This window comes from Streptopelia decaocto, assembly GCF_964273445.1.
Source record: "Streptopelia decaocto genome assembly, chromosome: 3".
Classification (NCBI taxonomy): domain Eukaryota; kingdom Metazoa; phylum Chordata; class Aves; order Columbiformes; family Columbidae; genus Streptopelia; species Streptopelia decaocto.
In genome coordinates, this window is record NC_138656.1 from 106,005,337 (window position 1) to 106,027,104 (window position 21,768).

The window sequence follows — 21,768 nt, forward strand, 5'->3', positions numbered from 1 at the left end:
GGATTCAACTCGGGACCCCTCAATGTAGTTTTCAGTTGTTTCTGTGGCTGCAGAGATAATCATTTATACTAAGGGTAGTGCGGCCTGTATGAAAGTGAAACCAAACTATTTCACAACCAGTTAAAAGACTCCGTGAAGGTTGCATTTTTGTTCAAAACCCACAGTGAATATAATATCAAACAGCACAGTTTGGATGTAACCAAACTGTCTGTTTTTCCTTGCTGAAAGAAAAAAATTGAAGATGTTTCTTTGTGTGGGCCATTAAATGTTTTGTTTGATCCAACCTAGAATATTTCCTCTGGATGCTTGAAAGAAGAGAAGTGGTCTCCTTTTTTAAATCTCATCGCATGAGATACTTAGGATAAGGAAATCCTATTATACTTTTGTCCTAGAGGATTTGAAGCAGAATTCTACTTCTTAGGAAGCTGTTAAAGGACTAGGGATTCCCAAGTGGGAGAAAGGGGAAATTCTTCCTCGCGTTGAAGCTGTTGTCCTGCACAAAGGCACCGAGTTCCTTGGGTCAGCGAGGAGGAGCATGAGAATCATGGCTTCCCGCCCTGGGAACCAGTGCGTTCCCTTGGGGAGTGAGTCCCCATCCCTCTCCGTATAGACAAAATCAAACCGGTTACAGGAAGGACTGAGCATATTCTGCCTCAAAACAGCCTCTGCTAAGGGGTCTCTGCTACTTAAGTAACTGCTGTGATCATTGGGTAATTGGGGACTTTCCTCCAACAGAGTTTATCCCCTCCTTTTTTTTTTCCCCCCAGCCAAATCTATTCAGCAAATTTGAAGCAAATAGTTTAGACATGACTGAAGCCACATTTTCCGGGGAATTAACTATTAAAATAAATAAATAAATCATCCAACTCTGTTACCACTTTAAAAATGTATGCTGCTTCTTTTCCACCTAAATTAAAACACATTTTTATCTTTTTTTTTTTTTTAAGAGTTTGACCCTCCCACCCATGCAGCGGTATAAATTAGGACTCATTAATGATACTGTTCCAGGGTGCACAAGGCACTTAATAGCACTCACAACTAATGCTTATTTCTTCAGCTTAACAATTTTTTCCTCTCTTTGCAGCCCCTTTCATTCAGTCAGTTCCGCCTGCTGGTCTCTGCAGAAGAGGGGACTCTATTACATTTCCATACTTTTCTAGGCAACTCATTTACAAACTTTGCGACTGAGCATACTGCTAAGTTGTTGATAGTTTAAATAAATTCTGCTATGCCACAAGGTACAAGCAAAATCATAGGGAACAGACGTGTAGCTGAGGTTGATGAAAGTGCAGGAAATGTTAAAAAGTAAACCAGAATTTTGTTTCTGAATCAAGTGCTGGGTGTGACGGTCCCTGCAGAGTGGCAGCATGAAGAGAAATTTCACTTCAGAAAAGAACAAAATTTGGATTTTTCAGAATTTTCCAAGCAGATGTCCACGATTTTCCCCATGACAGGTATTGCAGGCGGGCAGGCAGCTGCACAGCCGGCAGAGCCAGTCGGCTGGTACTGCCACAGCACAGACCCCTGCTCTGCCAACACCTGGAAGCCCTTGAACTTGGGCTGTCAAAAAGCCTTGGGTGGATTGTGTCTGATGTGCTGGAAGGAAAGCAGCAGCCAGCGATCTGGGGGGAAAGCCCTTTGCTTTCCGTCAAATTGGAATTTTACAGTGGAAATGTGTTGAACCAGAAGATTTCCAGTCAGCTCACATGGACCTTGTAGCACACCAGCTTTGTGTCTCATCTTCCCAGATCAGTAGTTTCCCAACACTTTCCTTAGGCAATGGTAAGTGGCTCTCTGAGGTATTCTTTGCAGTGTTTTCAGTTACTGTGTGATGCTGAGTGTAATTTGCAGCTGGCCAGAATTGTGCGGTGGTGCTTTGGCGGTTCAGGTGCGGCAGATGGACGGGTGTCCCCATCCCTCGAGTGGCCCCGCAGCCCTAGGAAGCCATTGAGCAGCTCTGGCTGTCCCCAGACCCTGTGTACACGCTGTGCATTTTGGTCAGCATGGGGGTTTGGGACCTGTCTGACATAACTGGATGAGAAATGGTGGGTAATTTCTCCCTTTTTACCCTTTCACCAAAGTTGCCCTTGAAACTCTGCACCAGTTCAGGCTATTTAGGATGTTTATTGCATGCAAGTTGTGATGCTGCAAGGACAAACCCATTTCAGTTCCTCTCTGGCCACTGGAAAAAGATGTCGAGGGAGATGAAAAAGGGGTGAGGAAAGGGTTAATAATATCTCTAAGCTTTTTTAAATGTCAGGGAACAATTTTGTCACTGTTGAAAAAATGCAAGTTATACTGAAAATTCATGAGAAGTTTCAGATTTTCCTGTCTTGTAATACAATACTGATAGGATACCAAAGGAAAAAAAAAACACAAACCCACTGTCTGTAAAACAAATATAAAGAACGTTTATTTGTACACTTGTACGTTTTGACTTTTCAACTAAAATTTTCAACAAGATGCTAATTTTCATTGTGTGTTTGGAACATTGAATTTATTTTGCCATTTAATTTCTTAAAGGCCATGCAGTAAAGACTGAGAGCATCAATAACCCCCGGGGCAGCATCTGGCAAGGTGGTGGAGAGCTTTCCAGTGGATGCTCTCCTGGGGCACTGGGAGGACCCGGCACTGGCTGGCGTTGCTTCACAAAGCACAATGAAAGCCTGAGGACTGTCCTTGCTGTTGTCAGGGTTTCTGGGACAATCATCCCGGGAAGGTCCTGGGGAAGCTGGTGCGCTCTTAGGAGTCGCTGCAGAGCAGATCTGGTAGGAGTTTGCAAAAGGGATCAAGGCAGTCACCCCTTTTTTGCAAATGAGCACAGCACAGGGGGATTTGTCCAGAGGCAGCCGGCTGCCCGATGGCAGCACAGTGTGGTGTTGAAAGGGTGTATGGGGTTATATGTGAGGAAACCTGTCCTTAGAGGACAGCCCACACTGATATTCTCTCTATATGGAAACACAAACCCCAAATCTCAGCCTTCTGGTCATCGTAGTTCTGTATCTCAGTAATTTATCCATACTACCAGCATTACCGTTGTGGATCCATTATTACTTTTAAACTAAGTATTAACTATACAAAAAATGTAACAATTCAGCTCAAAGTAATTTATTCAGCTTACTCGTGCCCATTTCAAAGCCACCATTTGCTGCCAATAAAGCACAAGGCTGAATCACTATTTCTAGTTGAACCTCAATTTTGTTAAACTGATCGGAAACAATTAATTGAACGGGTTTCATCCTGACCAAGTTTTGATTTCAAAAGTGGTGAAACTTTTAAAGTGGCACTGGGGGGATATTTTTCCTTCTACAGCTGTATCATTTTCTCTCCAAATCATAAACACTGTTTTGCAGACTTCCATCCCTATCTCACAAAAATAGCTCCCACTTGTCAATTTAAAAAACAGTCGATTGGCATAAAGCCAGCAGAGGGAGCACAAATGAAATGCCCCACAAGTTTTCAGGCAACATCTATGTAAACAATTATTGTTGTCTTGTTTTCATTTCTAGGCAACAGATCCTCAGAGACAAATACAGACAATATCTGGACAGCCTTCCAACCCCTTCTGTCCAGACTGTTACAGTCTGTATCTTTTCCATGTATAAAGGAACAGTATTTTACAGATTGGGAATAAAAGATATTTTCATGTGGAAGATACTTGTTTTTAAGAATATATGAAGTGATCATTTAATGTCACAAATTTAAATCCTTTTTAAAAAATAAGTAAGATTCCAGAGCTTCAATCTGCAGTAAATTTTTAATACAGTCTGGAGTCTTTCACACTGGAAGAAACATGTAATTAGTCAATAAATATACAGTTATCTATATTTCCTTTTGTGATATTTGGTGGCCCAGGGCTGTCAGTATTTGTGATACTTTCCAGACAAATCAAAACCACTGACCTGTGCACTGAGCCTGCCAACCTATGTGTCGATTTCGGCAATTCAAAGACTGACATTTGTATTTATCCCTTTATTCCATTCTCCAAGAAAAAATCTGCAATTAAGGCTCGTTTGATCTCTAAAGAGAAGCAACACTAATGTTTTCACAGTATTTTCCTTTTATTTTCAAACTTCTAATCACAGAAAGAATTGATCCTGCAGATCTCTCTATTTCCCTCATGAATATTCTCCCAGCATGGGTTCGTTTTGTATCATTTCACAGGTGTTTATTTTACCTGCAGCTGAATAAGGACAGAAATCATCATCTCCAAGAGCTTCTCACCAGTTTGAAGGCCTTGCACACATTGCTGGGCAGCTGAGGTTGAATCCGTCTCTAACACCAGGAGGATTTTTGCCACAAGAAACTATTTCTTATACAACACTAAAGAATCAATGGCGCTGGTGACGAGAACACTGCTTGATAAAAAGGTTCTGTGATGATTTGTGAGGAGCAGCATTATCAAGTAAATCACAGTTCTCTGCTCAGGACTATGAATTGTGTGCAGCCAGGTTCAGTACAAGGAATGGGGGCAGCGTGTGGATATTGTCCTGGTTTTGTATGTGTTTTAGGGATCATGAAGAGATCACAATCAATTCTGGGATGCTTGGTTTGATCCTTGAGTGCCCAGCTAACAGCAGGGTGTCTGGTGTTACTCAGGGTATAATGCTTTCATAGCTGCTGCATGGTCAGGAAGAAACAATCTGAATGTTCCTGAGTCTCACCAGGGGAAAATGAGAGCTCATTCATTTGTTCATTCATTCGTTTGTTCATTCATTCATTTATTCTACATACAATTTATTTTCTGGACACTTCTGAACAAAAGCACAGGCAGAGTACAACCTAGCAGATGAGAACGCCAGAACACAGTCTCATCACAATTTGCCAAAAGGGGGATCTTAACAATGACAGCATAAGAGCTACTGACTGTGTGTCCTTTTCAAAATCACTTAATGCCTGCCCTCGTTCCAGACACTGTGCTAAAATTTTACCATTTGCAACATTTAGTAGGATATATTTCATACAGGTACCCATGTTCAAGAACTTTTTGCCTGCTTGTGAAGAAAATGAAGAGGTAGGTAACAGCCTACAAACAGCTAGTGCTGCAAATGATGGAGGGTAATTCCTCCTTTACTGATGTTTCCAGATCCAGAATTCTACTGTTGGAATCTCAGCTGTCTCACAAATATCTTGGTCACTCTAAATCTCTCCTCAGAGAAGTCTGTATCTCGATTCAAGCTTTACCGTTAATGACTGGTATAATAAACTTGAGGCCTCTTGACCTTGTTTTACTCTTCAAGTTTGCAGATATTTGCTACTTAAGTTGTGCTTAAAAGTCCAGGCCCATCTCTCCTTTGCAAGCCCCTTTAAAACTTTATTATCCAAATAAATCCTGAAATGTTTTTACTGGACTTTGAACTTTTCTTTTGACAGATAACTTTTCACATTTGGAAATGAACTCTTTTAATGTTAAGGTCAGAGTTTGTACACACAAATGTTACCCTAGGCTTAGGAGCCAGCAAACCTCTTAAGAATTTGTGTGCCTGGTAGTTAAAATATGTATAAAAACAGGCTTCCCCTTTCTGAGCTTGCTGAAGCTTTACATCTAACACCTTCCCAATTTGCAAGAAAAATGTCTGAAGTTTTTATTTCATTTTCCATGACATGCATTTTGGCTGCATATTAGAGAAGCAACAACCACTGCCATAACCTGCTTGTGACATTTTTATGGTTATAGATGGGAAAAAAAAATCCTTAGAAAATGACAGCTACAACACCAAAATTGCTTGTCTGTCTGAAAAAAAAGTATTGTGTTATCTAAAAGCAATTCTGTGCAGGGTTTGCTTTAGAATCTACGAATGACTGAAAGCAAAACTGTTCCAGGAACTCAAATAGCTCTTTGCAGACTTTTAGATTCTTGAAGTTTTCATCTGAAGTGCCCAGTTTAGTGATTGAAGAAGGATACAGAAAAATATTAGAGGCCTAATAAAAGTCAATAAAAGGCTAACAATGTCCTGAGATTGTATCTTTTAAGTTTGCTGATATGGCTTCTAGGATCATCTCCTGTAGCCCTGTCCTTACCCTCCACGTCTGAGTGCAAACACAAGCTCATTCATGGATTATGTCCTGACAACCAGGCTTCTCCTGCTCTCCGAGCATCAGGTAAGATTTCCTTCCAAACATAAACCATGGCTGTTTACAAACAAGTATCCCAATCCTTCAGTAAACATCTATGTGCGAAGCCTCCTGTGGACTTACATAAACCCTACACAGCCAAGTACAATTCATGTGATTTTTAGCCTCAACACACCTCACAACTTCCCGCTGGCAGATTGGCAGCAGAACCCAAACCAGCAGGTTCCTGCTCTGGATGGGACTCGAGCAGCTCCTGCAGTCCCAGCGCGGTGCCAGCGCCATGGCAGCTCCAGCGCCCCGGCCGCAGCTGACTGCCCCGCGAGCAGCCTCGCTTCAACACCGAGATCGGCAACAGCTAAAGCGACTTTGGAAATCAGTGTAATTTAATTATGCTTATAAATGAGGCTCTTCACACACAACAAAAAGATTATTCAAAGTGAAGGAATTTGCTGTCTTTTAAGTGCTTTCCAAAATATAGTAATTTAAAGCAATCTTCTCTCTTCTCTACAAATCACATTATTTAAAAACTGAAATTCACATCTGAAATCTCCGACAAGTAATTTCCCACACCAAATAAGGGCTGAACTGGCAACTCACAGTGTTTGTTCCAGATACAGAGTCAGCAAACCCAGGCCATTTTATAATTACAGATCCTGGCTGTTGCTGATTAATGCATTTACATGCTCAGCCAAAGACAAAAACGTTATTAGAGCTTTTTAATTTATTACAGGCAGAGTCCTCAAATAGCCGAGGGAAGTGCTTACACATAGAAACATGCTGAAAACGGAGAGATAAGGACTCAACAAAAATACTTTAATCTTAATAAACTTTCAGAAAAAAAGCATTATACAAATTCCGAGTGAAATCCTATCACATGTCGTTTGAAAGCAAGCTTGTAAGTTCAGCATCACTCAAGAACTTTTCCTCAAGTCTCAGTCTAAACTTTTCAGCTGAGTAGTGTACTGGGCTTATACAGCACATTGTTTTCCAGTATGGCAAATGGATACTCTAAGTATCCAAGTAGTAACAACAAAGTGGTTTAATCTTCAAAAGTCTATTTGTTCCACTGAAGGTGCATTATTAAAAAAAAAAAAAGTATTTAAGGAAATAATTATAGTATAACTATTACAGCTTCTTCATTTCACATAGCTTGAAGTTTAAAAATGAATTCTACAGCTAGAAAACCTGCACAAAAGAGGGAAAAAAACAGAATCCCTGGAGATCTGTGCAAAATGAAAAATCCCTGTCTCAGTTCAATAAACTATGTTCTGCTTTGAACACAGACTTCCTTAACATTTATAAGATGGTTATTTTGTAAAGTACACTTCGTTACTTTACAGTTCAAAACGCTCCATCATCACGTCACAGAATTCCACCCTAATGCCCAACATTCAGCATTAGTTGTTGGTGCTGGCAATTTTTACATGTTTTACAGCAAACATTATCCCAAGTTGTTGAACCAATGTCAGGAGAATCAATACTTCTCCCAGGCACAGACCTCTCTCCCCACCACAACAGACCAGCAATGCAAAATCAAATAGCAAGGATGCCATCTGGAAACAAACCAGGGACTGAAGGACCTCTCTGTACAAAAAGATGGTTTCTTAATTTTAACTCCCACCTCTAGCTCATCTGAGGAGCACCTTCCCTCTTTTGATTTTGATCCACATACAAAATGCGCTTTCACTTTGCTTTATTATTGTAACAACTAAGCTTGTAGTTTGATTTTTACAGAAACGCAGAAAAATAATATCCAACACTGCATTGGCAGCACATACACAAGTCAGGATTACTTTCTGACACAAACCTGCACTCACTGTATTTCCCAATTTGCATAGCGTAATACTATGCTTTTTACAGAACTAGCCAACACTGTAGAGAACTGGATTGACTCACAGCCTGTACCTTGTAATATTTACGCTCTTCAATGTCAACTGCCCTACCTTATTTGTATTTATTAATAGAATATAGGACATTTAATCTCACAGCATGTAAGGTAGCTGGGGAGTTGCTGGTTAAAATGTTCAGTGGTTTATTATCTTTGTTGCTCCCACTTGTGAATAGATGATGGTTGTTGACAGTGTGTGATGGGAAAACAAGGACTTGGAGTTCTGATTTAAAAACACACAAACCAATGCACTCACCTCTCCCCACAAAGAAGCTTTTCAGTACTGGGATGAAATGAGCCTAAGTTTGGCATTTGTATGATGACATTTCATTCACTCTGAAAACCCAGTATCAAAAATCTGAAGCTTCATTGTACAGATACTACAGATGGATGAATACAAATGTAGTTCTAAAGTATTTTATGTATTTGTGCAAACTAAAGCCACAGGGAGATCATGGTACCAGGCTAAAGCTATGCTGTATCTGAACTCTAGAAACTGGACAGGACCAATTTAAATAGTTACTGATCACCATGTTTCTTCTGAAAATTGCTATGCTGCTGTGGCATCACAAGGATCAGACCTAACTGCTAGCTGCCGGCACCACATACAACAGATTTAAAATCTTCACATCAGTTTTAATGTTTCTAGTTACCCAGTGAATTTCAAAGACAACACATTTTGTTAGACTGACTAATTAGACTACTTATATGTTTAAAGTTTTATTTCTTTGCTGTACAAAAGCAGAAATGCAAACCATCTCCATAAATCTACATTGGTAACTACTTAGACATGACACAGATATATACAAAAAGCCCAATTATTTAGCTTCAGTGTTGATACCATAGTTCATGGAGAGCTGGATGCAAACAATGCAAACAGCATCTACACAGCGTAAGGCATAACTCTCATGATATTTACATCTTGTTTCTTACAATGAAGGCTTCTGATACACCAGTTCTTTGTTGCATTTCTATTTGACGATCTCGCTTTGTAGTAGTGCAGCCTAAGAACTGAAAAGTGCATTTCTTTATTATATACATTCTCTTGTGGATTGTTCCAGAAACAGCTTTCAAATCTTCATTTTCAGAAGCAACTCATTGCCTATGTCTTCCACCAATTAAAATTATTTCATAAACTAAACATATATTTTTCCCAAAGCTCTGTAGATCGTATGCAATTATGAAAACAAAGCTCCTAAAAGCAACTCTAGGAACTGCTGTCTTCTGACTTGGGAAGATAAGCAATCCTGTGAAAGCACTCTACCAACCCACTGCTCTTTTAATTTTACAACACTTTGGAACATTCCAGGTTAGGAAGTCTGTAGATCCAAGCAGCTTTGGAAAAGCTCTGTAACACATATTTACATTCTGTATTAGATTTTTGAGTTGTAATTAATCTGTCATCTCAGGTGGCTTGTTTTTTTCTTCCTCCGGAGATCTCACTTTGAAAGTAAAAAAACAAGATTACTGCCACTGTAGGAAATATAATTCTAAGTGTTTTTGCAAGCAAAATAAAGTAAAAAAAAACAAAAACAAAAACAAAACAAAAAACCCCTAAGCTTAAAAAGTCAACTCTTCAACTACAAAGCAGCACTGCTAAAAATACTTTATCCTTTGTGTTTTGAGCTACTCCCAATTCCCGCCACATTTATTTTTAAACCACAACATCCTGCAGCACTGGGGGTCTTGAGAGACTAAGTTTCAGCCAATCTTGCTTTAGGAAATCAAACTACTACATCCCCTCCTCTGTCTGCCTTCCCTTAGCCAGAGCAGCAATGAGCAAGCACAGCAAACTCTCATCTGAAACAGCATCCTGACTCATCGCAACTATTCCAGCTGAGCTGCCGGACTTTGCAGTGGAGGAGCTGAGAACTGACACACACTGTTCCACCTGCAGAGTGCAGCTCCAACAGGAAACCAGTAACGAGTGACAGGAGGAAAGGGTCAGGGAACCAGTGTGCCTCGCCATGCGTGCACGTACTGCCCCTCCAACCTCCAGCTGCGGTGAGGTGACACAACAGCACAGGCTTCTCTTTCAGGTGTTTCCTATACTCCCACACATCTTGGCCCAAAAACTATGCCCAGAAAATTATACTTGTACCGAACAGTTTAGATAAATGGTATGACAGTCTTAAAAAAAAAATAAAAGTTACAAAGGGGAAAAATGTAAATGGAAGACACTACCTTCATCAAGAGGAACTGATGGCTCAGTTTTACAAGTGACAGTATCCATATCTTCAAAAGTTTTGGCACCTGGCTTCTGTTGTTCCACCTCACATAGATACACGTCAATGGGTCCCTTTGTGCTCTTCACGTGTACTTTTATGCAATCCTATAAAAGAGCAACTTGCACATAAACCAAGGAACAAATCTTACACAGCTATTTTTGCACATTTTTGAAGCCAACAGATTAAAACCAGAACAAATATATCATTCCTGTTTAAAATTGTTACTACTTCTACATAAACTATTACTATTACAGGCATTTGTAGGTCAATTATTAAGCACCATTAAGCTAACAAGGTTTCATTTTTTATGAATATGTACCTAAGGAACCTTTGCTTAGTCTTTTCACTTACATTTGATATATGACCAAGATTTACTATACATTTAGGAAGAGTAACAAAATTAAAAATTTGACACATCAATGCCACGGATCAGAAAACAAATCAGAGCACACGGCAGCTTTAATATGGCAAAGCAACTAAACCTTATCAATCTTACTGCTTTCCTGTAGGAAGCATCACATTACAAGGCACAGAGCAAATCAAATTTAATGGGCAACAGATAGAAGACTCTGTTCTCTAAAGTACAGCTTTTAAAACCCTGCCACCTTTTGCTTCAGGAAGCTTCTGAAACCTTTTTCATCTTCACAGGATGAGAACCAGCTCCTGTTACCAGTAGAACCACTGGAAATCTATGCAGTGGATCAAAGTCTTCTGGTTTTATTGATTTGTATCTCCTTTTCCTACAATACCACCTGCCACCCTTTCTGTGCACACAGCAAGGCAAATTTGATGATTACAGAGTTAAGAACATTATAAAAAAATACACATGCAAAAGGAAAACAGAATTAAAGCTTCATTTGTTATGTTAAGCTTACTTCCAGTATTTCCCCTCTTTCACAGCACTACTTTAAACAGTGGGTTACCCGTATACAGGACCAGATGTAGGTGCAAAGTGTAAAGCTGTGGCTCTTCTGTATGACCCGAGTGGCAGTGTGCATGTTGCACCATGAGGTGAGGACAGGGGACAGCCCCCCATCTCCCTGAAAAATCCTTCTTGACATGATCTTTTAAGTGCTAAAATGTTTTCTTTTGTCAACCATAATGTGTTTCATATTTTAATACTATAGTGATAATAGCTATCTACTCATTAAGCAGTAAGACACCATTTACACTTTAATAAGATGATTATCAATTAATGCTTATTGCTTTGTTTGGTTAGATTTGTAGTTTTTGTAGAGTTTAGAATACTAACAGTAACAGCTCTTCAGAAATCTCATCATCCTGGTAACCATCAAGCAACCTGACAGTGGAAATAAGTAACATTTATTACAGCTGTTTCATTCTCTCTAATACAACCAAATAACAGAAGCTCAGACATGTTTACTGTTTAATAGTTTGGGTAAAAAAAAAAAAAAAAAGCTGAAAATAAGTTTCTCAGACTACTACCCCTACAGCACTGTTTAGTGGAGCACAAGAAAAATGAAGTACCAATATTTACTATATATGACAAAGAAAATAGAAGTCAATTACTGATTGCTGCTGCAAAAAACCCACATTTGAGAACATCCATTGCATTAAGACAGAAATGTATAAAACTTACTTCTTTAGGAATTGGTATTTCCAATTTAGTTTCTTCTGGAGCTTTGATTGCAATGACAATCTGTTCTTGAAATGCTTGAATGCTACAGATATCTTGATATGTCACATAAGCTAGTGTACACATCGGTCAAGGATTCTGTAAACTGATTTGCTAATGGACAGAAGCAAAGAGTATAAGATATGCTGAAGCAGAATACCAACTTCAGAACAGTGGTAGATAGCTCAGCTGAGGTTACTTTAATACTAGCTTTGTGAAATTAAATATGAGCTAACAAGTGGAAAACCTTTTTTCTCTATTTATAGGAAGGAAAAAACCTTTTAAAAAATTTGAGATATTAAATACTAAAATACAGATATATTTGACAAGTTCTCACAGATGCTTTCCTAAGTCTACAAAGCTGAAGGAATGCTTACCTTTGAGAAACTATCATTTGTTTTGTAATAACCATGCATGTAAACAACTTCCTGGAAAAGTATGGAATTATTTTCTTAATCAGGACAGGTAAGGCGTAATGAAAAGTTTTCCTGATGTCATACAGAAAATTGACACATTTCCTTTGAGCACAGACCTTAACATTCTGCCAGACAAGGGAGATAAGCATTGTTTTATTTTATTCCAGACCCTAAATCCAATGTTTATGTCATATTAAAAGAAATTTCTTTACTGTTATCAAAACCCATCAAAATATGGGACTGCACTGGAACTTTGCCTTAGAGACAGAACAGTGTTAGGACACAACCAATGTACAATTACATCTTTCTGGCGACAGGCCACTGGGATTTATTTTTGGGTCCTCTTTCTCATCCCACTAAGCAACTCAATCTCACTGGTAGGTCCAGATCTGCCCCTGAGTCACCTTTATAATGGAGAGAACAAGGTAACAGGGCACTGACTACTGCCCCAATTCCATTCTTCTGCAGTGAAAAGGTCTAATAAGTAGCACTCCCCTAAGAACAGGCTTGATTGCACATGACAATGCAAAGCAGGACACATGACTAGTCTACACCAATCTAAAATAACCAGCAAGTTCCTATTACAAAACTCATTATGGAGTCTTACTACGGACCTGTGGCATCAGCTTACACATACTACTAGATATCTAAGTACTTGCAACCAAAATCACATGTTGAAGTAATGCAAGAGTTAAAAGGATATTTTTCATTTTCTTTGTCATCTGTTAGTTCAAACAACTGATGAGCACAATCCTTGATTAATTCATCCAGAGCTTCTTCCATGGCTGACAAGTCAGAAAGTTCATCTTTAAGGTTTTGCTGCTCTGGTGCTTTTCCAACAACTTGGTCAATATTAGAACCTCTAGAAGAATACGAAAGTTGTCTAGTACGTTTACAGAAATACAAGCCTGTTTATTGAACACAAAGTGTTCTAATAGAAACCAACCAGGAACTCCAGTATCCTTTACTCCACTGAAATATGCTTCATTGTGCTTTTACACGTGATAGTCATTAATACACTAAGTAATTCCCACAGCCTAAAGACACAGTAGGATTTTAAAATCTTTTTGGCTATTCACAGTAATTCAATATACTTAAAAATACTCTGAGTTTTAAACATTACTCAACATTGTTGGGTTTTATTGTTTCAGAAATTAGAAGTTTCAAAGCTAACTCACACCCACTGGATAAGATTCTTAGATATTTTCTGAATTAAGTGGATTCCATCCAAGACATTGGTAATGTCATATACTCTTCGTTTTCGTACTCCAAGAGTTGTTGCTACTTCATTTAAATCAAGGACACCGTCTGGAGCTGTTTTGACAAGATCCATGAATTTTCGGGTCAAATAAACCAAGGACGCATCAAATCGAGGCTTTTTGACTTTCACAGTTCCTGTAAAGTTTTGATAGAATATTAGTAAACAACTACAAGAATGTGAAGCGTTCCTTAAAAAAACAATAACAATGAAGTATCAGTGAAGATAAAAGTATAAAAACAGTCATTATTAACACTGACATTGTAATGGCATCATATAAAGTCTATTAACTACATAAAGCTTAGTTTGTTTGCAATGATTGTATCTAAACAGCAAGCATGCATCTTCATGATTTCAACATTCATGACTTCTTACTGCTAGTATGGATATTAATAGGTAACTGTATGTTCTATAGGAGCTCAGACTATTGAATGAACACCAATGAAGCCTTCAGTTAATGACAGTGTCAGGGCATTGCCAGAGAACTGCAGCTCAATCATCTGCTCTGTGACACTTAAAATCATTTTTCACAAACTTTTGGGCCAGATTAACCCATAGGTCTCATAAATTACTCTCAGTCATGGTTCAGGAGTTAGCCTGGTTTCAGGGACTGTTTCAGCCTGGATGCAACCAACCTGTTTTGGAGCCCAATAATTTTATATATGGACCAACTCCAGTTGTACTACTTGGCCTCAAGGCAAAAGACTTGGTGATGCCATTATTTAATTTACTAATGCAACAAAGATCAACAGGTACCAGAACACCCTGTACAATGTGTATCCCTTACCAGCATATTCACAGAAACAGCAGAAAGTTATTGATGAACAGCTTAACTTCAGATTGTTATTCATGTATGCATAAAACAAAGTATGTATTTTTAAAGCACAAAAAAGACATGGCACACATGCACTCATCTGATGCTAGAGCCAACGAAAGACTATCAAATCCACCTTTTAGTTCTCTTTTCTTCTGCAAAGCAAAGCAGCTGTTTCATATTTGATCCGTGTCACTGAGTAATATTCTAGTCTAATGCTTCAAGACAACACGTGTGTTCGTGCACACAGTTGCCTGCGTAGGGAAACTTCCCTATAAACACTACTTCAAACTTTGGTATTTTTCCCAGGATGAATGAGAGATACACTTTTACTCATAGTATATCACAACCATTTCATCGTTGCAAGATTGTGCACTCTTTCACATGAAGTGACAGGTCTAACAACTCAGTTTTGGACTGTGTTACTATGAGATGTGTGAGACTGTTCAGTTGGTGAGAAGAAAAAAAAAAAAACCATAACAGAAACGATGCAAATTCATTCAAGTTTGTACTTACATCTGTTAATACCATTTGAAAACCAACTTTTGCTAGCACAATGTTCCAGTTTTCTCTCAGTTTTCCCATAAGTTATTTTCTTTATAAAAGTGGGAAGGTATATTGCAGCAGATTTAAAGAGGAAAAACTATGAAGAATGCATTGCTTCATATCTGTTATTTCATTTAGTGTGCAGCATTCCTCCTATATTAGACACATAACAATTTCTTATTTGCTTACAGCGTATACTCAGCATTTAAAAAAAAAAAAAGCATGAATAGTCTTTATACATGGAACACATCAACTTACTTCTCACAATCCGTACTTCTTGATCCACATTCAGGTTGATCATTGGTGGCTGGGGGGGAAAAAAAAAAAATAATAATAAAAAAATATATATATACACATATATAACTGGCATAAAATGCTATCTACATAGCAAGCTTATTCAGAATAAATCCCCAGATCAACTCTAGATGCTACAGCCATCAGCATGCTGACAACTCAACAGATATTATGGTGAAGGAGTGTCTCTGTAGACAAGGGACACATACTCAATAATTCCTGTCAGAATTTTCAGCCTTTAAATCTCAGCCCACCTCCCTCTGTCTTGGAAAGGGGGAAACACCACTGACCTCCCTAATGCTCATGCAATGGTCACAACACCAACAGATACCTGTATAAACTCTTCAAGTACAAGCTTCAGCTATTCCATGTAACAGCTCACATACAGAAAATACAATGCTATTTTAGAGCATTAAAATTATTTTGTGGAAGACTTCCAGACTGGCAGCAGAGTCTGCTCTGGTCAAGACACTGACACAATGAGCCTAAATAGGTACTTAATTCCACCCCCCACTCCAATTTAACTAAAGGAGTATGTTCAAATTCAGACTCATTCCAGTTGAGAAAGTCTCTGGTCCAACCTCCAACTCCAAACAGGAACAGCCATTAGATCAGAGCAGCTTACTCAAGGCTTCACTCAACTGGATCCTGAATATTTTAAGACATGGAAGCTACACCTCTCTGGGCATCCCATTCCACTGCTTGCCCATCCTCACAGCACAAAAGTTTAATTTCACATCAAGATGCAATACCTCTTGCTTTTGCTTCAATTCACAGCTACTTCCTTTCAGCCTCCCATCATACTTGGCTGTGGCACTAGCTTTTTGTTAACTTCCTTTCAAGTACTGAAGGGCTGCTGTGGCTTCACAAGCTCTCTCAGCATTTTATTAACAGCCTTCCTGTACTGGAGGGCTTAAAATGGGACATAACATTCCAGGAGCAGCCTAATATGTGCCAAGTGGAGAAGAATCACTTGTCTTGATTCACTGGCTGTATTTCTGCTAATACAGCCTCATATGCCTCCATGCCAGGGCACAGTGTTGGTGCTCATTTAGCCCACCACCCCCAGGACCCCCAGGTGCTGTCAGCAGGGTGGTCCCCTGCCTGTACTGCTGCAGGGCACAGGCCCAGGTGCCGGGCTTCACACCTGGATTTTCAGCTTCCTTGGCTGAAGTTTGAGGTGTCTGATGACCTATTCCTCCAGCCTTCCCCAGCCAGAAATATCATAAGGGTACACCCCACACCCTCCTATCAACAGGACAGGTCCCAGGATAGACCCCTGAGGAACTCCAACTTGTAATCCACTTTCAGGTAAAGTACGAATCACTCCTCTCAGAGACTAATGATCCAGCCAGCTTTTTTTACTCATCTAGTAGTTTATGATCTGTAACGTCCCAATTCAATGAGGAAGATGCTGTAGAAACCATTCCAAAAGTCCAGCTAAATCTAATGTAGATGACATGTCAGGCTCTGGATCTACGGATCTAATAATTTCATCACCAAAGGTAATTGTTTGCAAGTATAGTCACGTTGGCTATTCCCAATCGCCATTTCCTTCACGTTCCTAGAAATAGTTCCCAATAAAAGTTGCTTTTTGATTTTACAAGGGACTGAAACGAGGCTGACTAAGCTGAAGCTGATCCCTACAGCCTCTCAAAGATGATAAGAGCAACCTCACAATGACGCCAGACATCTCTCTCAGGATGTAGCCCAGGTGGGTGCTACGGATTTGTATGCGTTGAGATTCCTCAAGAGATTCCTAACTTGACACTTTTCCATTGCTGGTTGTTCCTCTCCTTGAGTCCTATCTCTTAGACATGAGGCCCAGGGAACATCACTTCTGAAGACCCATGCAAGAAGGCTGAGTACTTCAGTCTTATCTGTGTCTGCACTTCCAAAATCACCTGCCCCACACAGCAGCAGGTTCACACTCCCCTCCCCCGCCTCTAATGAAGCAGCAAAAGTTCTTGTCATCCTTGTCATTCCTTGCTAGTTTCAACAGTAGAACTTTGGTCTTCCTAGCATCATACCTACATGTCCAGACAATATTTCTTAATCTTCTCCTTTATAGTCTGTTTTTGCTTCCGGTTTCTGCATATGTTCTTTTTGCCCTCCCCAGTGTGCAGGTACAGCTGTGCCCACGCCTCAACCCATTTACTTGTTGTCATGAGCATCAGGATGGAAAATGTCCCTGTCCTTGCAGATCTCCACCTCTTCAGCTCCTCTAACTTTCAAAGTGGCCCCTGGCTGACTCATCTAAATGCCTACATAAGAAGTTGTGCCCAAAACTCTTTGTCTTCAATAATAACAAATTTCCAATTACTAGTGTAAAAACTCACATAAACTTGGCTTTAAGACCAAGTAACACTTAGCCCAAGTCAATAAAAATAAGCAATTTTAAGAAGTTTTAGAGAACTAAAAGTAGGGATGCTTTTTGTTAGATACCTCTTAACATTACTAAAAGTAGCTGTGGAAGCCGCATATAAGATTACCTGAACATCACAGATGTTCAGATAATAACAGAATACACAGTTGTAGTCTGCTCTTCCCAAACATAGCTACAACCTATTTAACTCGATTAAGAGTCTATAGATACTGCAGCTAAGAAAATCACCCCTTTGCACTACGAATAACACCACTGCACTCTCCTTTCCCAGGCAGCCTGCCGAAGTGCGATGAAGGAGGGAAGCATCACAACGCCCCATCGTGCACCGCTCTGGCCGGGCCTGCCGCATCTTTCCACCTCAGGGAAGTACCTTCGGGAAATCTCCTCAGGCGCTCCGGGAGCGAAGCGCTGCGGGCCCGTCCCCCGGCCACGGGCAGCGCCTCCCTCCCCCACCCGCTGTGTACCTCACTCACACGCAGCGTGTCCGGCCGCAGCGGCCTCAGATGCTCCCACTTGCCAGGGCTGGCCATGTCCGCCCGGGCCCTCCTCCTTCCTCCGGCCGGCCGCGGCCTAGCGCGGCGGGAGGCCTCTCTCGCCCTGAGGCGAGGCGGCGGAGGGCGGCCGCTCAGACGCCTTCACGACGAGCCCGCGAGTCCATGTGGGAAGAAGGCGCCGCCATCCCCACCCCCAGGAGGAGGGGGCGGCCGGGGCCCTCCCGCTCTCACCACGCTCCGTTATGGCCGCCGCCCCCCCTCCACCAGCGGACTGTTGGGCGGGAGAGCGGCAGCCCCGCCCCGTGCGCACGCGCGAGCCCGCCCTCCCGCCAAAGCCGCGGCGCGAGCGAAGGCGGCGACGACGAATCTTCACCCGCGGGCGGCGGCGCGGCTGCCGCCCTTCCCTTACCCAGCGCCCCCTGCGCCGCCCCGCCCGCTCCGGCTTTCCCGCCAGCACCGGCTTTCCCGCTCGCTTGTCTGTCTGTCAATCAGTCAGTCAGTGGCCGCTGTGGCCGGGCAGCGCCGCGGACCCCCGTGTCCCCTGAGCGCGGCGGGCAGGTGTGCCTTCAGGGGAGCCTTCTCCGCTGGACGCCGGGAGGACGGAGACTTCTCCCGGTATTCCCCATATTGGCGCTTCTTGCGTTCTCATCACCCGCCAGGGTGCCGGAGGAAACGATCTGCTGTCCCCTCTGTCCCCTGGTCTCGCCGGCGAGTGCAACTCCCGTAAACCCTGCAGTGGCTTCGAAAGGGAGTTCTCACCCCTCGGGCTCCTGCAAGGAGGGCAGGTTTTCATCCCTCGCCCTAAAGCATGAGCGCCCTGCCCAAGAACCATCACATAGACAGGCGTGAGAGGAATTACTATTGCTTTCCTGCCAAATAATCTACTTCTATCACAACTTGCTAATATAAATAGACCAAAGCTGCATATGTTGCTCACCAGGGAGACAAGGACTGCATGTCCATGTCAAGAATAAGTTAACGATGCGAGGGTTGTGGGTAAAGGGCCAGACAAGAGCCAGCAAATGTGGCTTGTCTGAACTATGCTTGTCCACTTCCTTACAAGAGGTCCCAGACCTTTCCCAAATCCCAACTCCATTGCTCCTGCTTTTTCTTCCACACTTCTGGTAACTTTTTACAAGCACAGGCTGTTGCCTGGCTCATATTTCAGCATCAGCAGTAATCTCAAAATTTCCAATTTAGTAGGTAACTTGTGTTTTTCAGACAGCGCCTTTAAAATACAGTGCCTTGTTAAATGAACTGCTCTTTATGGCAGTTAACTGTCCGTTACCATGCTGTACAACAGGTAAATGTCATGTATTTCTTTACTTAAAGAATTTGTGAACTATTTTGCTTCCTCCACCCACATCTTAGGTGAAATGTCCAGTCACTTCCCTTCTCTGCACTCTGTACAGATGTTCTTGAGAAATAAGAATTCCATTGGACATTGCGTAAAACTGCCATTCTGGTATGAGAAATTCAAAGCCACGAAGAGCTTCATTCGTCTTCTGCTATGCCAGACTGGACAGGTCAAATAGCACTCTATTATCTTGGAAAAATAATGAGTTAAAGTTAATTCACTAGATGTTTCTTTTCTCTTCAGGTTACACATTCTTTTTGGAGTAGCTTATGTCACCACTGATACATCAGATGCCTTGGTAGAGGATGGAGTTTTCTTCATAATAACCAACTTTCAGTCAGTGACTTGCATGGTAATAATTGTCCATGTAGATGTATGTAGAACTAAGGTGGGTTGTTCTCATGCTCTCATCAGTTTGTAAGAAAAAAAAAAAAGAGGGAAAAATATGTTATAGCTCTTCAAAGGCACAATGTCTATGTTTCAGGAGACATGAAGCCTTGACTGCACAGTTAAAGATGTACAAATGTTGCTTGTCAGTATTCTAAGCAGAGTTTAGGCTGCTGCAGGTGCAGAAGGTATTCCTATCATGAAAGCAACACATCACTGAAATGTAAAAATGAAAATTTTTGTATGGACAACATGATAATTGATAACTACTCTGTGGTGATAAAGGTAGTCCCATAAGGAATTAATATTTATCCCCCTTTGTTATGCTCTTAACTGGAAAATGTATGTTACCATTGTAATCACAGATTGTATAAACCCACTGTGATGAAGCAGGTCTTTTCCAGCTGGAACAGAAAAAAATATTTGGAATAGAGGTTTTAGGCCACTTCAGTTTGGGGTGGTGCGAGGAATGTGCTGTGCAGTATAAAAATAATTTAATAGGGTTTTGATGATTGTTGGGTAGTCGGATATTAGGAAGGAGGCTAACGGTTCATAATTTGAGGATTAGGATACGTGAATTTCTGTATTAACCCATGTGGAAAACATTGCATCAACATTTAACTATGCTGTTGTTCTAGCCAGTCATAAGATCAAATTCTGTTGTTCCTGTGCTTCTCGGTCCTTGGCTGCTGACCTACCCAGCTAAGCAAAGAAAAGCCCTGCATGGATTCGGATACAGGAACGTTTTTCTATATTTACATGAAAAATGTAAAGCCTAATTATTTTTTTAAAATGAAAGTTAGCTTTTGAAGTAACCGACTGGACTATCAGGTTTTTAGGTTCTGGCATTCAGTTGATCAAATAATTTGATTCTAGTGTGTTAGTGCTTACATTTTATAAAGCTCATAATTAATTTTTTCCCACATTTTTATTACTCCTGTAGATGAAAATGTAAATTATACCACATTTACTGTTATCTCATTGCATATGAAAATAGCTCATAAAGATTTGCTCATTTTTCGGAGGTTGTTTACTTTGATTGCTTTGACTCTTTATCTGCCACAAGGGGGCAATAATTCCATTTCCTAAATCTGATCTTTTACCATTAACACATTCTGAAACAGTAGTTATCATCAACGTTTCTCAAGGACTATGTGTGCAAGTCAAAACATAATTTTCTTAACAATGCTTCACTTGAATAATTTAATGCTAATTACATTAGTATTTTCATATTTTACCCTGGACTATTTAGGCATGTAGGCTTTACTTTTATTTTGAGCAGCTGAAATTACACTATGTGAAAGTTTTTGCTGGTGAACCTCATGCAGCACTGGAATGGTTCAGGGTTATTATTTCGTGTGAAATAGGATTCTAAAATGTGTTGTATATTGCCATTGTCAGATTTAAAAATTTGGTTTGAATGCCATTACTTTCCTATTCTTTTTTAAATTTGCTTTGTTTTGTTACACTAATGTCCAATTAAAATTTAATCCTGAATTTTGGGATTATATTACCTGACAGGTACCTTTATATGATATGTATGTATATGATATGTATTTATTTTATTAATGGACGTAATATTTCCATCACATTGCAGTTAAAGCCAATGCCACCTTCTGTAAAGATCTGTAAAATTCTGTGTCAAATGCAATCTTCCCTTTAATACTAACAATATTGTAACTGGATCTTCCAATAGGTCTAGATATATGGTTGCAAGTACGAGCCAGAGGAAATATCTTCCTGCAAAGGTGCAAAAGTACATATTAATACTGGTATATTTTATTGAAAAGGTTCAGTGGATATTGTGTTCTTGATAAGGTTTTGACACTTGGCAGCAAACCATCTGCCATCTGAAAGCATATGCGGGGTTCTAGGCAAAGTCTTAACAGAGCTTGCTGGAAATTTTAATCCATGCTAAGGACTATATAAACAGAAGAAGATTCCTGTTGCAAAAGGGCATTACTATGTTTGCTGTTTGTTATCTTTTTA

The 21,768-nt window shown here is 40.4% G+C and overlaps 1 protein-coding gene across 3 annotated transcripts; it reads right to left on the bottom strand.

Annotated features, from left to right (window-relative positions):
- Window positions 1–8,658: 8,658 nt before the first annotated feature.
- Window positions 8,659–18,433, bottom strand: E2F6 (E2F transcription factor 6). Of its 3 annotated transcripts, none has more exons than XM_082050119.1 (7): window positions 18,006–18,433; window positions 15,120–15,168; window positions 13,428–13,638; window positions 12,946–13,105; window positions 11,792–11,905; window positions 10,148–10,295; window positions 8,659–9,405 (listed from the first exon to the last, which is right to left on the bottom strand). In XM_082050119.1, the coding sequence occupies exons 1-7, from the start codon at window positions 18,069–18,071 to the stop codon at window positions 9,356–9,358; spliced, it is 798 nt and encodes a 265-aa protein (XP_081906245.1). In that variant the 5' UTR covers window positions 18,072–18,433; the 3' UTR covers window positions 8,659–9,355. The 3 variants fall into 3 exon arrangements, with proteins under 3 accessions (XP_081906245.1, XP_081906244.1, XP_081906246.1); XM_082050118.1 differs by having other exon boundaries at window positions 13,422–13,638; window positions 18,006–18,430; XM_082050120.1 differs by having other exon boundaries at window positions 13,422–13,638; window positions 18,015–18,429.
- Window positions 18,434–21,768: the final 3,335 nt, after the last annotated feature.

Coding starts and splice junctions, on each gene's coding strand:
- E2F6 (XM_082050118.1), bottom strand. CDS start 18,071: ATGGCCAGCCCTGGCAAGTGGGAGCATCTGAGGCCGCTGCGGCCGGAC. Junction 11,906..12,945: donor ATGACAAAGAAAATGAAAAA/TATCCTTTTAAC, acceptor CCGATGTGTACA/CTAGCTTATGTGACATATCA. Junction 10,296..11,791: donor AAATACCAATTCCTAAAGAA/GTAAGTTTTATA, acceptor GCTCTTTTATAG/GATTGCATAAAAGTACACGT.